Source organism: Bombus pascuorum, chromosome 4 (assembly GCF_905332965.1).
Source record: "Bombus pascuorum chromosome 4, iyBomPasc1.1, whole genome shotgun sequence".
NCBI lineage: Eukaryota > Metazoa > Arthropoda > Insecta > Hymenoptera > Apidae > Bombus > Bombus pascuorum.
This window is the reverse complement of record NC_083491.1, coordinates 16,808,862-16,825,484: the sequence shown is the minus strand read 5'-3', so window position 1 is coordinate 16,825,484 and position 16,623 is coordinate 16,808,862. Positions and strand designations below refer to the sequence as shown.

The 16,623-nt window shown below is 35.3% G+C and overlaps 2 protein-coding genes across 4 annotated transcripts; one reads left to right on the top strand and one right to left on the bottom strand.

The window, feature by feature from the left end:
• Nucleotides 1-307: 307 nt before the first annotated feature.
• Nucleotides 308-16,393, bottom strand: LOC132905828 (phospholipid-transporting ATPase IF-like). 2 transcript variants are annotated; one of them, XM_060957492.1, is made up of 19 exons: nt 15,919-16,393; nt 8,715-8,819; nt 8,388-8,642; nt 7,613-7,765; nt 5,143-5,441; nt 4,829-5,043; nt 4,360-4,646; nt 4,104-4,283; nt 3,711-3,858; nt 3,495-3,637; nt 3,164-3,403; nt 2,943-3,085; nt 2,628-2,787; nt 2,232-2,540; nt 1,969-2,155; nt 1,749-1,894; nt 1,571-1,674; nt 1,273-1,483; nt 308-1,173 (listed from the first exon to the last, which is right to left on the bottom strand). In XM_060957492.1, exons 1-19 carry the CDS (start codon nt 15,934-15,936, stop codon nt 1,111-1,113), a joined length of 3,366 nt encoding a protein of 1,121 aa, XP_060813475.1. In that variant the 5' UTR covers nt 15,937-16,393; the 3' UTR covers nt 308-1,110. The 2 variants fall into 2 exon arrangements, with proteins under 2 accessions (XP_060813475.1, XP_060813474.1); XM_060957491.1 differs by lacking the exon at nt 15,919-16,393 and adding an exon at nt 15,052-15,742.
• LOC132905832 (2-oxoglutarate dehydrogenase complex component E1-like) lies at nt 10,818-15,137 on the top strand. Of its 2 annotated transcripts, XR_009657871.1 has the most exons (15): nt 10,819-10,938; nt 11,027-11,308; nt 11,428-11,638; nt 11,711-11,888; nt 11,962-12,077; nt 12,142-12,281; nt 12,357-12,502; nt 12,573-12,762; nt 12,844-13,065; nt 13,265-13,541; nt 13,622-13,707; nt 13,887-14,207; nt 14,291-14,575; nt 14,632-14,924; nt 15,010-15,137. XR_009657871.1 is itself a non-coding variant. In XM_060957503.1 (14 exons), exons 1-14 carry the CDS (start codon nt 10,876-10,878, stop codon nt 14,830-14,832), a joined length of 2,718 nt encoding a protein of 905 aa, XP_060813486.1. In that variant the 5' UTR covers nt 10,818-10,875; the 3' UTR covers nt 14,833-15,057. The 2 variants fall into 2 exon arrangements, 1 of the variants encoding a protein (XP_060813486.1); XM_060957503.1 differs by having other exon boundaries at nt 10,818-10,938; nt 14,632-15,057.
• Nucleotides 16,394-16,623: the final 230 nt, after the last annotated feature.

Sequence of the window (16,623 nt, the reverse complement as noted above, 5' to 3'; positions counted from 1 at the left end):
ATAATTATGTTTAAAATATTCATAATCGAAACATTTCAATGTTTCAACTGACTCTAGCAATTTTATTTGCTGAGTTGAATATAATTCCAGCACCTATGGCTGTAAATCGTAGGAGGCATAAGAAATACTCTGATTTTTTACACGATCGGTATTTCAGAAGATTGGGGACAAAATCCCATAAGATGCGAGGTTTATGCCGTATACTTGTCTATGATATGAATTAAACTTATCTATTTTTTCGATATGAAATTAGTTTTATATTTATTTGCAATAAATAATAGTTTGTGGATCAGTGAAAAAAAATATATATATTTATTAAATTTTTATTATAAAATTCAGTCGCTTAAAAAATAAAAACGTTCGTATTTCAGTCATAAAGTACAAAAGTACGTATTTTTATCCTACAGTTGTATTCTATATTAATTTACAATCGATAATTGCAGAGACTTGTTATATAAAATAATCTTCCTTATAGTACGCTGTGAATTCTGTAACAGCATGTGCATTGTATTCACTAAATTATATTGTTCGAAGTGATCAAAGAATTACCTTGGAATCGGTATATAAATACGTAAATTATAAATTGTTTAAGAACGCGATCCCTGAGTCACTCCAAACAGTATAAAATCATACTATACGTTCGTTAAAATACGATTTACATTTATTAACAGACTTATCTATACTAGTAACTGTATCGTTACTGTACTGCGATTATAATATTTATATGAATACAATGTTTATATAAAAATGCACGTGTCATGAATGAATCTTACTAAAATTACTACTAGTTACTACTTTAATCCGAGTTGCAACAATGTTCCATTGTTTCAATCAAGCAATTATAGATATGTACGCGTAACATAATTTTACTAGTACGTTACAACTAGCTTTGGAGTTTAATGATAAACACTGCAATACAATAGTAACGCGTAACATAATTTTACTAGTACGTTACAACTGGCTTTGGAGTTTAATGATAAACATATTTGTGTATTCTATCCGATGAACGAATGATAAATTAATAAATTAATGAATGACTTACGTTCCTTATGATACGAGAAACAATTTATTAATTTGATTAGAATCGGAGTGCTCCAATCTGGTTCCACTTTATTTAGCTTTTCGCAATATAAAGTTGAATTTCCATGGGATCGTGTTGAAAAAGCGTTGTCTCTAAAAATATATTATGTTGGTTCATTATCGTTAGTTTGGAATATTGACTTATTCGAATGTATATTATAAATATATATATATATATGCTAGTAACAGTACGTTTTCCGTGTTATCATTGGTATTGTTACTGTTAGTATACTGCCGTGTTTCTTCATTTCTTCTCATTATACGAACTGGTCTATAGTTGTTGTATATAATAACTAAACAGTCGGGGATTAGACAAACCATAACAATGACGATGGTTAAGAACCAGAATGTTATGGACGATAATAACGTTGGGAAAACTTTCAGCATATCGCCGTCATATCGTCTGTGAAATAAATATAAAAGATATCTCAGAGAAATGGGACAAAATTGTAGGTTTTACAATTGCGAAGTTTGTAATATTGTTACTTACACGTGCACGAATGAATAAAGAATCGCAAATACAAGGAACGTTAGTTCTGATAATGTTACTGATAATACAAGGGGTAGCGTCCAATAGCAACTACGTAATAGTATCTAAAAATTGAAAATGAAAGAGAACTTCGTGTAACGTATTTTCCTATGAAATAAAAATATTATATTCGGTATACCTGCATATTGGCCACTAATGTAACTAAATGAAAAACAAATGTACTAAATGCCCACTGATCTATTGATGTATTATTATGCAGCATAACAGGATTGATGGATATGTACACATGTGACATATAATATATGGCAACGGTATGCCATAAAGCTGGAAGAATATATTAGGTTTAGATCGTGAAATCTTCTGAAGTTTGATCATTGTTAATGAATTATCTATTTTACCTAGAGCGCTCCATACAAAAAATTGCCATTTAGTTAATAAATAATTATGCCGATGCAATTTGTACAAATATGGTTTGCATAATAGTTTATCGGCAGTAAAATTCTGTTCAAACAATCCGTACGCCAATATTGGCAACGATGTAAACAATACATTGAAAAGCATTAAGAACAATGCATCGTAAAATGCCTGAAAATACGTAGATCGTAAAATGAAATCATTTGCATATAATCGTAAGTGAACATCTGTTCCAAAAGTGTTTTACCTGTGCAGAAAAGCCGCAATACGTGTTGTACAACACTTGCGGCGTAATGAAGATAAAATTCTTGTAAAAAAAATACTGCGTCAAAGTGCTGACTCTTACATAGTACCAATGTCCGTGTACTAGTAGAACCTTTTTTAAAAATTTAAATTTCGCTATCGCGAAATCGGAGCACATGGTCGCTTGCCGACCTTCTTTGCCCATTATTCCGATTCCGACATGAGCTTCTTGTATCATCGAGACATCGTTTCCTCCGTCGCCAACGGCCGCGGTGTGCGGATTATTCTTTGCTTTTTTAACCAGGCTTACAATCTGTACAGATTTAAAAAAACCTTATAAATATTAAAAATCAAAAAACATTATATAAAATGCATCTTTCTCTTCTTACGATAAACTTACTTGGCTTTTCTGTAATGGCGTTAGCCTGCAACAAACAACCGCATCGCAGGCCATTGCAACTGATCTGAATTGTGCCGCATGGTCCCTTAGTGCAGTTGCAATACTGCAGCCATCGACTAGTAATCCGTACTGTCTGTAAGGCTCGAGAATAATTCTTCGCCTGGAATCGTATGAAACCAAATAGAATAACAGAATACTATATTATATATAGAATATATAAATATATATTATATATAGAATACTATAAATAATAGAATAGAATAATATGAATTAAAGTTGGAATGATCGTACGAAAAATAATTAAATTGTACCTACTCAAAATTCGTAAGTTTAACTAGACAAGTTTGCCCTATGGTTACTTCTAACATTCTTAGTACTTCGGTACCACTCTTGAATTGACCACAAAGAAACGCTATATTCTCCGCAGTTTCTGCTTTGTCGCCAGTCAACACCCACACCTAAATAATAAAATCATGAGATCTTGACAGAGTCTATCTTCTTTTTTTCTTCTTGTTCTTAGTATTAATCCTACGAACCTTAATACCGGCTACTTGCAAGCACTCCAATGTTTCCGGCACACCTTCTTGAAGACGATCCTCAACAGCGGTCACACCTAACAGAGTGAGCCCGCTTTCCATCTGATCATAAGCTTGCTGCATGTATACTGCTCGTTCCATTCCAATTATTTGTCTAGCTTGTTCCACTCTCTGTAATAGTCGATCGTATTCGATCTGGCTCATTTTCTTATAGCCAACAACTAGGGTTCGAAGACCTCTCTAAAAAATTTGTTAACGACACATATGTAGGAAGTAACGATCGAATTCGCAGTAATGAAAGTGTACTAATTTAGTGGAAGAATCGACTAACCATTGAAAAATCGGCCACGTGTGTGATAGCTTCGTTGATTTTCCCTGAGACAATCAGTGGTAACATAGCGGAGTCGGCCCCTTTGCAATATAACCAGAAATCTCCAGCAGTGTCTTTCACTATAACCGACATCCTTTTGCGTTCTATTGACAAAGAATTAGCGATTTAAAAAATCTGCGATTCCATTCACGATTCTATAGATCTTCGAATACTAACCGGAAGTAAATTCTAAAACTTCGAGCTTTTCGTAGGTCAAAATATTCTTATAAATTTTTAACTCTATCACGTCGTTGTTGCATTTTTGGAAGACCACCCCGCATCTGGCACTGGCCTCGACCAAAGCTTTTTCGTCTGCTGATGCTGCCTACCGCATAGTGATCAGATATTTTTAAATGTTCGACCGATAGTCAAATTAGCTTCGATTAATTCGCATAAAATATCGATGTTTTCGTACAGCTTTGTCTTTCGTTCGTTATGAATTACGTTAACACGACGTGTCAACGTGTCATATGAAACGAAAGGATTTTTCAACATTTCGCAAAGAAACAAAAACATATGGCAATGTTAACACGCGTGATTTATGTTCACCTATGAGACAAATATTTTTACCTGGTACTCCGGTAAATTCGGATCCATCAGCAAGGAACTGTTCACCTGCAGAATCTTTTTTTGTTTAAAGCTGGCGCGATATTCCGTGCGTCTAGCGATAACACCGGCCGTCTGACTCGGAGGTGAAATTTGAACCGAGTGGCACAGAGAGAGGCTTATCATAAAATGCCAAATATCTGGCTAGAATTTGATCGAAAACTATATTAAACACTTAAAGAACTTAAAGGACTTTCTCTCATTGTAAATGCGATATTACCTCCCAAGTTTTTAATTGGGTTGCTTGATTTTCGTCCCCGTTTGGAGGTAGTAAATATAAATTACCATCGCAATCTTTTTCGATATAGACCTTTCCATTGATCGAGGCTCGCCTGAACACCATCAGATTTTCCGTGAGTGTACCGGTCTTGTCCGCGAACAAATATTCGACTTGTCCAAGCTCCTCGTTTAGATCCGACGTGTTGGCCAATGCCGGTTGATTCGTGACTTCGTCGTACATATCGAGATCCCAGCTGAAGAAAAACGAACCGAGGAATTTTTGTAATTCTGTAACGAAAACAATTGATTGGAACTTGTTAGAGATGTTCCTATTTGCATCGCGATTAAATTGAGATTAATCGTGGCAATATTTAATCGATAGAATTGCAATTCTGAACGATGATAATTTGCTATCGTACTGCAAAAATATTTTTAGCACGAAGAAAGAATAAAAAAAACATGGTTTTTACCTATAGTAACGTACAATGATATCGGCACAATGTAATTGTATAGAATGGTGAAACTGAGAAAATCCGTAGCCAATGAACCGAAAGTAATGGACTGGATAGTACCAAGATACGATTCCCATTTCGCATTCGCCTCTGTTATAACTTTCATTATACAAGATTCTAGTACCTCGACCAGAAGTAAGACGATAAACGAGGTGATGTGTTTGTTGATGGATCTACGAAGAAACGTCCATTACTTATAGATACTTTTTGTTTCACTTAACTATATCAGTTTTTAGATTCTATGAGCATTTTGCATCTTTCAATGAGCTTACTTTTCAGCCGTAGAGAATTTGTTGCTCCTTATCTTGGAATTGAGGGACAGTTTTGTATCGTGACCTGTGTAAATCGCACAACCGATAATATAATCTGTGTCTTTTAATCTGGATCCACGAAGCAATAAATTATTAATCGTTAGATGTCCATTGGCTATTTCATTGTTCCCGTTATTTATTTCCAGTTTGCCATGAAAAGCATAGAGATCGGACGAAGGATGCTGGCAGGTAACAGTAGCTTCCATAGATGCTATTTGTGACATGGTCATTTTCGTGAGTATTTTTGGGATCATCACAGCCTAAACAAATAATAGCTCTATAAATATCATCGATACAGCTATTTCAACGTTTTCTATTATGAAATCGGTTCCTTAACACGTTGAATGCCGTGGGGGTCATCGGTGACCGGCGCACCAAGATTAGTAGAAGTACATAATTTGAACAAATGTCAATAGTTATACACTTTTTATTATTACCATTGTTACTAAAATGATGCGATGAAATTTATGCAGTATAAAACATATAAAAAAGTTTTATTTATACATGAAATATAAATCTATTATTCAGTGGCTATCGAACATGGGAAATTTCACTTTTACCTGAGATTTTTTTTTTTTATTTTATTTTGGTTATTTTACAATTTGTCCTTATGGACATTTGGTAAAGTGTTATATCTTATTGGTGAAGAAAAAAAAAAATAAAATAAAAATAAATATAGCATGTGGGTGGCTACCCCCAGCGGGGTGCCAGCTTCGTTTTTTCTAAGTTATATCTTTTATGAGGTCTATTGGGTGTTTCCTTTTTAGTCTTCTTGCAATGTTTTTTGTGTTGCACGTTTCAGCTGCCAGCTGGTTTGGGTGTGTTTCTATTCTTACTCTGTATCTTGTTGAGAATTTGGTAATCTCTTCCTTGACCGTTGGTATTCCCAGGTCTTTCCGTATGTCCTCGTTTCTAACGTACCACGGGACGTTTACCGTTATTCTAAGGATTTTGGTTTACCTGAGTGAACATTAACCCTAAGGGACGTTTCGACCTGAAAGATGTTTGATGGCAAATAAGGGGCTTAACAGTTGAGGTGTATAGGACGTGATAGGTACTGAAGAAACACTCGGGTATATTTAAACAGTATGTTTGTTAATAATTCTCGTTTCAATACGTTTCAAGTATTAACAATTCTCGTTTCAATACGTTTCAAGTATTAACAATTCTCGTTTCAATACGTTTCAAGTATTAACAATTCTCGTTTCAATACGTTTCAAGTATTAACAATTCTCGTTTCAATACGTTTCAAGTATTAACAATTCTCGTTTCAATACGTTTCAAGTATTAACAATTCTCGAAGTTTTCGTTAGGAAAATGGGCATCGCTGTTAATTGGTTAATCTACTAAGTTGATGACTAAGGAACAATGCTAACCGCCCTCAAGAGAAAATTGCCAGCGGTAAGCATCGTATCCGAGAAAAACGGAATTTCCCGTAATTTTTCATAATAGGTAGTAAATTAAGGAAAGCTAAGATTAAAAGATATTTGTTCGGTTTGAAGGACCTTAAGAAGAGAAATCCTAAGAGTTATAGCGAGTTCCTAGGCTAAAGGAAGGTATGCGATAAAGATCTTTCGACATTTAGCAATTATCTTATTTGGATAAATAAGGATAGTGTTTGTGTAGCAGCCCATGGGACAGAAACCGTTGGAAGGTCTATTGTCGCTTGCCGTTACACAGTAACGTAATAAATGCTAAATCTTGTCACGGCCCCTTTGTGGATTATGGTTTATTCATACGTTTATCCAACTCGAAGAAACAATATGAGATAATTGATAATCGCAGAAATGAATCGAGCGAAATTGCACAACAACGCTGTGGCGGATGAGGAAGGGATCGATATCTCTAATACGAGAGTAATTGCTGCTGCAACCGTCAAGTTTATTTAGAATAAATAATTCAAGTATAAGTATAATCGATACCGTCGATAGACGTTCGTACAACGTATTCACGCAGATAGAATATATAACTCGATAATAGATCGCTAATAATAATTCGTACAACTCGGAAAATAACTCGGTAATAATTTGCTCGCGATCGTGTCCGTTTATTTATACTGGTCGGGGGGGAGTCGGAAGATTCAAATTCGTCTCCGTTCGACGAGTGCACGTAGCGGCAACACTGTTTTGCCCGCAGTTTGTTTATCGTTTATTTACATTTCATGCGTCCAGGCGATGTCAATGTCCCAAGGCACAACAACAACATAGTCACTCTCCTATGACTCATGTGTTGCCACAGCGTCATAGAGGTCATCGGTAACCTCAGTGAGATAAATTCATTAATGACGATTCTTCACCGTACTATACCTCTTGTAGGTAATATTTCAACATTATTATCGCATAATAAAAACAATATCGTGGCGCCGCAGCCAAACCTTGCAAAACTGACGTGGCATTCAACGTGTTAATTCGATTAAGAAAGAATTACTTGCTTTTAGATTGGTTTCGCCATCGAGATTCGATGTGGTGATATAGCAGCGTTCCGTATTATCCGTGCTAAAAAGAAGCAAAAGATCGCAAGGAACATCTTGCTCGCGATATACCTTCACTAAATCTCCAACTACTATTTCTTCACAAGGTATGTTCTGGAAATGTAAAATAAAGAAAAGTCTTTTTAAATCTCCCTCTCCTCTTGATTTTTATATTACTACTTTACTTTCCACGTTGTAAATTATTATATCATATTGGTTTATCGTAAAAGGTATGTTTACAAACACAGACTTAACATCCGTCCCTTCTTAATTTCTATTATTATCGTATATTTGATATCTTATCGGTCGTGATTGTTACAACACTCTTTGTTGTACAAAGTGTAATTTCTGTATTTTCAAGTTTAACTTTCGATAGGTGACAGATAAAGAGATCTTTACAAGAAATGTATTACAAGAGTGACGTAAATTCTCTACGGAAAGAAAAGTAAATTTTTCAGGGAATCTATTTGAAATAAAATATTATTAATTAATTATTTAACAAGACAAACGTCTTTTTCCTTTAATTTTGCTTCTGACCTCTAATACAAACTATAAAACGTTCTGTTGGATAATATAAATAATATAAATCGGATAATTGTGACGTGCCTATCCTAACAGTGGACACAGCTGTTTCCGCAGATATCTAAAAATTAGTAATTGTTTATACGCGTCGCTCTTCTATCGTGCCACCATATCGAATCAATTTTTTCAGATATGTCAATACAATTGCACCCACCTGTACACATTTATTACGGATCACTGTGATGAATGTTCGGTTTATTCGTCTGTCTGCCATGTAACGGTTATAATCTTCGTAGCCTTGCTTACACGCGGTTACAAATACGACGAAACTCAGAGGTAGAATGCTGGTTAACGGAGAAATCGGAGATATTATCATCATAGATATTATTGTCATCATGAGAAAATAAAAATTTGCAATCCGTCTGAACTGCTCAAAAAGATTTTTTGGCAGAAAGTTCCATATTGTGTACTGTAAATGAAGTGATTGAAAAATGAATTACGCACTAGATCGATATTTTTGTTTGCTAATTGTAATACCTACCTTTTTAGAGACTATGTGATTACTCGGAAAAACTGTTTCCTTTGGATTGTTACTCGGGCTAATAGTTATAACCCTATGATCTGCGTACAACGATATCGCGTTACCCTACGTATACAAAAGCATTTTAATTAATTAGAAAGCCGAAAGTAATAGATTCATAACTTAGATTGTCAATAAGCATTTGGTGCACTTGCTTTCACAAAAAGGACCGCGAGGGAAAAGGAATATTGGGTTCTTAGGAAAACTGGCACGCGTAATAGTTTCTTCGACTTGAACCATCTTCTGCGAATAAAGTGCAATATTCTTTTACCGAAAGATGTTATGTCAAATTGCACATCTATATAGGGCAGGTTAATCAAATCATCTAAGGGTTGCGTGACATGTTGCGTCATTTCATCTCACTTTATCCTGTAATGCCGAATTACTTATTTCTATCTGAAACATTTCTGCGAGAAAGTATCGATAAGAAGCTTGGTGCCATTTCAAGAACGTATGGCGAGAACAGCGAGAGAAGTTGCAGCTTTATCAATCGATCTAGTTTCACTGTTTTTCATGCAATCGTCGAAGAAGATAGATATTTTTGAAAAATTTAGGCAAATTTATTTATTATGATTTAAAGTCTTTCTTTGAGGAACATGTGAATGTACATGCATCCAGATACAGGCATATATGTATATATATATTTTGTAAATTCAAACACGAATGATTCTTTCTTTTAAATTATCCTCTTTTAATTTATTGTAAAAGGCAAAGTACTAAATTTTAACTTTGAGAAGTGAGCAATTTCGTAGAAGAATTTAAAGAATATTAGCCGAAGTTAGTCGACAGAGGAACCTTCCAAACAGTCAGGTGTCACGATGTCATGATCCCAGGTTCAAATGCGATGCGGTACGTTTGACGATTAAATTTAAAATTTCGAAAGTGTTTGTACAAAATTTTCAGCATCTTGATCGCGAATACCATCAAATGGGGACATGTACACGAAATCACAATCTTATAATAGCCTTCGACTTTTCGTCTCGCGCGTGAATCGCTTGTTCAAGTCCCGCAATGACCAACATCGGATATTCAAACGTTGCTTATTCGTGCCGTTCGAGCCGCAACAGTGCAAAGTGCGTTTCCACCATGATGACCAGAAAGGCGGTCGTAAGGGCAATAAGTACGACTACGTGTTGAACATGAATAACAGTCAGTACTTGGATCACATGTACCAGTTGTGGAGGAAAGATGCGAAGTCCGTCAGCGCTTCGTGGGATTCCTATTTTAGACTAACTTATGCTGATAATCTACCGGAGCCAATAGCTTCCAGCTCACCGAAACTTTCCACCTCATCGGAATATTCATCAACTTCTAACTTGACAACACCTGCGTCCACTCGAATTGAATTATCTTCTAATACGAAACCGTCAAATTCTGTATTATCAGGTGGTTTTTTCTTTAAAGTTTAATAGTATGTTTATGATAGATTGCAATATTCCGTTTATATAAATTACTTGTTCCCTATTAAGATTATATACAAACGAAGTTTCATTGTATGTAATATTACGATATGTTTTTTTAAAAAAACTATACATGTACAGTATACAAGTCTTGGGCCATCTGCGATAGCGATCTAGCAATGGTAATTCGTCATACTTTCAGGAAATATTCCTACACGGAGTCACATAGAAACAAATCTGTAGATATTTCGTTTAACGATACTACTTGTTTGTCGTTTCTGCTGTTTCACGATTTTTTTCTAGACACTTCGGTAAATTAAATGTTACAAAACACGTATGAGATGATTTAGAGCCAATATGGAGAGAAGAGCAAGGCAAAGAATATAAATAAATTGTTCGAGATATTAAAGACATATGTAATGGCAAATAGTAGGATGCGAGTTTATGCAAACATTGTTTGACAAGAATTGCGAGAGATTTTTTCTGCGACAGGATAGAATAGAATTACATAAAACGTTAATTATTTCAAATCATTGAATATTCTTTTAGCGAACTACCAATCATTCTTGAATTAAACACGTACGTAAGTACAAAATATTTCCATTTAGTAGGTGGCCGATGACTTTTGCACTGTACTATATTTAAAACAAAATATATCGTTATCTCGTTTCCCAATAGCATCAAGTTCTCGAAAAAGTGGAGAATCCAAGTCCAACGGTGACATGCAAGGTGAACAATTTATAAATGGAGCTCTTGATATTAATGCCACGATTCGAGCTTATCAGGTATCACTCATTAATCGAGACCTAAAGTTAAATCCACCTTAGTAAATCCACTCGAATAGATCGTCAGGTTCGTCTTTATTGGTTTAAGGCGCGTGGTCATTTAATAGCCGATACCGATCCATTGGGCATACAAAATCCAGAATCGTATAAGCTTCAAGGCACTTCTAATTTACCACCCGCGATCGTGGTGCGAGAACATTTGAAAGGAATGACCGAGGCTGATATGGACAGAGAATTTCCTCTTGCTCCATTCACCGTGATTGGCGGTCCTAAACGAAATCTTCCTTTGCGCGAAATACTAATGAGATTGAACCAAGTTTACTGTGGTCATTTAGGTCTCGAGTATACCTACATTCACGACCTTGTTGTAGTAAGTATTGTTCTTTAAAGAGAATAAGAAAGAACAAGGAATAATCGTTGAAAGGTGTTTGAAACTTAGAAATTACATCGAGTATTATATGAAGAATTACTTCACCAAATCTTTTTCAGTTAGATTGGTTGAGACAGAAGTTTGAAGTACCTGGAGCTTGGGAATTACCAGCTGATCATAGAAAATTCATTTGGATAAATATTATGAGAGCAGTAACGTTCGAAGGCTTTTTGGCGCGAAAATTCCCCACTGAAAAAAGATTCGGTTTGGAGGGCTCCGAAGCTTTCATACCATCGATGATACAGTGTTTAGAAACATCAGCAGAAAATGGTAATAAAATTAATGAATTATTGAAAAAGCTATTTTCCTTTGCATCGGCCGAAATACGTAACATGCTTACAGGAGTAGAAAGCGCTGTGATAGGAATGGCTCATCGAGGACGGTTGAACACCTTGATCAATGTTTGTTTCAAACCACTGCATCAACTTCTGACTCAGTTTCATCCGATTCCTTTGGAAGGTTTCGGTTCTGGTGACGTAAAGTATCACTTGGGAACACACGCGGAAAGAATTTTAGAACGGTAAAAAGTCATGTTATTATATAAGTGACGCAATTTACAAAACTATAAATAATTCAGTTGAAATTATTTGCAGATCCAAGAAGAAAATTCTTATTTCTATGATGGCTAATCCGTCTCATTTGGAAGCAATCGATCCTGTCGTGGTCGGTCGAGTTCGAGCCGAACAAGTGGAAAAGGGCGATGCTAAATGTATGTATGCATCTGTGTTGACTGCTGATCAAGAAATTTATGATTAAAAGTTTGTTTATTCCAGTCGGTAAGAAGTCTATGGCCATTTTGGTTCATGGCGATGCCGCCTTTTCGGGGCAAGGTATTGTTTATGAAACGATGCATTTAACTAATTTGCCAAATTACACGACTGGCGGCGTCCTTCATCTTGTAATTAATAATCAGGTAACGATATCCATTTGTTACTACGATCGAACCTAATAAATGATCAATTGTTTTAACGATATCGATCAAACCTAGATCGGTTTCACCACTGATCCAAGATATTCCCGGTCCAGCGTTCATTGCACGGATGTAGCACGTGTTGTAAATGCCCCTATATTTCACATGCATGCTGACGATCCTGATTTAGTAGCTTATTGTAGCAAAGTTGCTGCAGAGTATAGGTACTTATATGTCCTATTTTTATATCAGTATAGGAATCATTTTTCTGTCACTTGGAAATTAATGATACAGGACAATGTTCCACAACGACGTTGTTTTGGATATAGTGGGATACCGAAGATTCGGACACAACGAATTGGACGAGCCGATGCTTACGCAACCATTAATGTATAAACGTATAAAGACACATCCGAATGTACTTACCATTTATACGGAAAAGTTGCTCAGAGAAGGAGTTATTACCGAAGCGATTGCAAAAGAAGTGCATACAGATCTGATTACTATTCCATATATTGATAAGTTTTTAGTCGTCCGTTCTATCTCTATTTTTCAATTTGTCTAGGAAACTGAAAAATATCTTGACTACTGCGAAACGGAGTTCGAAAAGGCGAAAACGATAGATTCGTTGCACTTGAGCGACTGGCATGATATACCATGGTCTGACTTCTTTGCTAATCAAACTCCTAACAATAAGATACCATCGACCGGCATCGACATGGAAACCATGAAGACAATTTGTAAAGCAATATCAACTCCTCCCAAAGATATCGACTCTCATAATCAGGTATACGGTGATTAAATGAATAAACGTTAAGGTATGATCTATTTTTTTTTTTTTTTTGGTTATGTTTCCGTGTTTCGACACATTAGACATTTCAGTTGTTTTCCTCGATATTACGAACATACTGATATCCTATCAGAGTATTCTCCGAAAGCGTTCGGCTGAGACAGTTATGTCGAAACGATTTAACGTTTTAACGCAGGTGCTGAGGGTAATGGACAAAAGAGCGCAATTAATGGAAGCTCGGCAAGCAGATTGGGCGATGGGCGAATGCTTAGCGTTTCTTAGTCTGTTGAAAGAAGGTCACCACGTGAGGTTGTCCGGCGAGGACGTCGAGCGAGGCACCTTTTCTCACCGTATTCACATTATTCACGATCAAAATAAAGATAAAACGTTCAAAAATATTCTGCACGATGTGTTTCCGGGACAAGCATTATACACGGTTTCTAACTCTTCGTTGTCGGAATATGGTGTTTGCGGTGAGTCTTGTAAACAGGCAATATCTTTTAAAAAAGCAGTTATGATAAGAAACTGATGAATTGCATGATTATGAGTATAGGATTCGAGTTAGGTTACTCGGCTTACAATCATAACACTTTGACGATGTGGGAAGGCCAGTTTGGTGATTTCGCAAATACGTGTCAGGTAATCGTAATGATACATCGTTTATACAAAAGATACTCTTTGATTTCGTTGTGAAAGACCAATATATATGTTTTCGAGAAGAACGTTATCATTATCATATATTATCGCTTTTTAATTTGATACAATCTTTGTTATTATAAAGTCAAAATTTAAAATTAGGCAAAATTAATTATATTTAGGTTACTATAGACACTCTTTTATGCTCTGGCCAATCGAAATGGGGTAGACAAGTAGGATTAGTTTTACTTTTGCCTCACGGAATGGAAGGTCAGGGACCTGAACATTCGTCTGCGAGGATCGAGCGATATCTCGAGCTCTGCGACGACGATTATATTTATCTTCCGGGTACGGAACCGGGAGCACCCCAAGGAGAGACCGTGGAGCAAATTATGACACGACAATTATTTGAAATAAATTGGATCATCTGCAACTTAACGACACCCGCAAACCTTTTCCATGCTCTTCGTCGTCAGATTCACATGCCTTTCAGAAAACCACTGGTTAGGCAGATTTTACTCTAACTACATCTCTTGTTTCTATTATTCAAGTAAAACTGGGCATAACCGTTTATCTATTCATGCAGTGTATTATGACGCCTAAATCCTTGTTACGTCATCCAATGGCTTTATCGTCTTTCTCCGAAATGGAACCTGGCACATCATTTAGACCTATCCTTCCGGATCCTTTTGTCAAACCAGGTAACATACAAAAGGTGTTGATTTGTAGTGGAAAAGTGTATTACGATTTAGTCAAGGAACGTCAGGAGAAACAATTGGAGGATAAAATAGTTATCATTCGTCTCGAACAATTTTGTCCATTCCCGTATCATCTTCTCGCGGAAGAAGTAGCAAAGTACCCGAATTCTAAGGTAAACCAATCTAATTCTCCTTTGTAAGGATCTGGCTACGTGTTTTTTATATTTAGATAATGTGGTTCCAAGAAGAACATAAAAACCAAGGTGGGTATACGTACGTGAGGGACAGGATAGCATTAGCCCTAGGGAAGAAGTTGGAAGAAATAATCTATGGCGGTAGACCACCATCGGCTGCTCCAGCAACTGGTAGCAAACTGATTTACACGAAAGAGTATAATGATATGATGGCAGATGCTATGAATTTTTTTTGAGCTGCAGTTAATCGAACGCTAGACAAAAGATATGTCGTTCGCAAAGTGTAAAAATAAAGCAGAGTATGTACGAGATGGCCAGATAACATAAAGTACGAATGAATGATTAAAGAATCAGAAAGAATGTATATATATTCAACCGTATGATGAATTTCTCCTTGACTTTTGTTTTCTCAGTTTGAATGTCATCCCTATCGATCAGATGTCTTTCACACTCACCAAAAAACATAAGTGCTTATAACTAGTCTTCTTGTAACACGTGCAAATCCATCTACCAAGGTGATTCCACATTATACCTTCCTTTCACTGCGTGTTTATTTTGATTCAGAATTACCGTGATATTACAAGCGAGGCGGACGATTATGCGACGTGTAAAGTACAACTGAGCTTGAGAACTGAATAGTGTTAATAGTCAGAATAGCTTACACACACACACATATAAATATATGCTGAGATTATATTTATGGATCAAACATCTTTATTCTTATATACCACTGTAATGCTGTTTGAGTGATGAAAATTTGATTGTGTGTTGTAATTTGTGAACCGATATTGTGTGCATTATTTTTTAAAATTTTATATCAAATAAATATGTAAAATGGATATAGTCGTTTACGTTATTCATGACGTATATCGCATATGCGTTAAACTATAATTAATGAAAACATCAGTGCATTTTGAATGGATTTCTTTAGCGCGTTGAATACATTAGAAAACTTGAAAAGTATAATCAATTAATGTGACCTCGTGTTTTATAAATTTTTAACGAGAAGCAATTATATGTGGGCGACCCTGAACGTTCAGCAGTAAGCGACTTTATATATCTTCTTATTGTCAATATTTTAATATTTTTCATACCATATAAATATGGGTGTGTATCGATAGTGAAATAACGATTAATTTATCGTAGATAATTTATCCCAGGTATATGATTAGACTTGGTAAAATGCCGATAAAAAATTTATAAAAATTTATTTCCAAGCAAATCGTACATCTATCAAACGTTTCTTTGCATTTTGCTTCTTTCGATTCACAAGAAATATATTTCGTTTAATAAAATGATTACGTAAAGTACAAGATTCTTACCATTCTGCGTATAAGCATTGACACCAATGATCCACCGTTGCGAAAACTTTCTTTTTCTAGTTAAATGAAATGTATTCTTTATTATTTTATTTAATTAATTATTCATTTACTTATCTACCAATATATAATTATACAATTCTTCTATAATTCTAATCACATTATCCACTGACTATCACTTAAATCTCACAATATATAAAAACTTTCAGTCATGTGTTGTTTACGTTTGCAATTCTGAGCACTGAAATTTATTTAATTAACAGAAAGAATATATTAACAATTCATAACATACTTTACACAACATTTTAACAACGACATGGATAATTACTTTTAAAAATTCTAGCAAATATAATATTAAGTACAGTGTTTGTTCAATTAAAAATTAAACGTACTTATACAAATGATTTTTTCTAATGATTCACTAAACAAAATGCACAGCAAACTGAATTGTTCAATACACTGACTGCTAATATAAGAGAGAATAGTAACTGAGATATTATATCGTGACAGTGGGTAAAAAATCCGTTATCCGTTCATCACCAATCGCCAATATGTGTTTCATCCTATCAAACATTCAAAGATAAGCAATTTTTAACGTTATCGAACGAACGTTCTGTTATCTAGCACACCTTCTTTGCTAGATTCGTTAATCAATATTTGTAATTTTATCTAAAATTTAATTTATTGAGAAATTTACCTGACAGTATA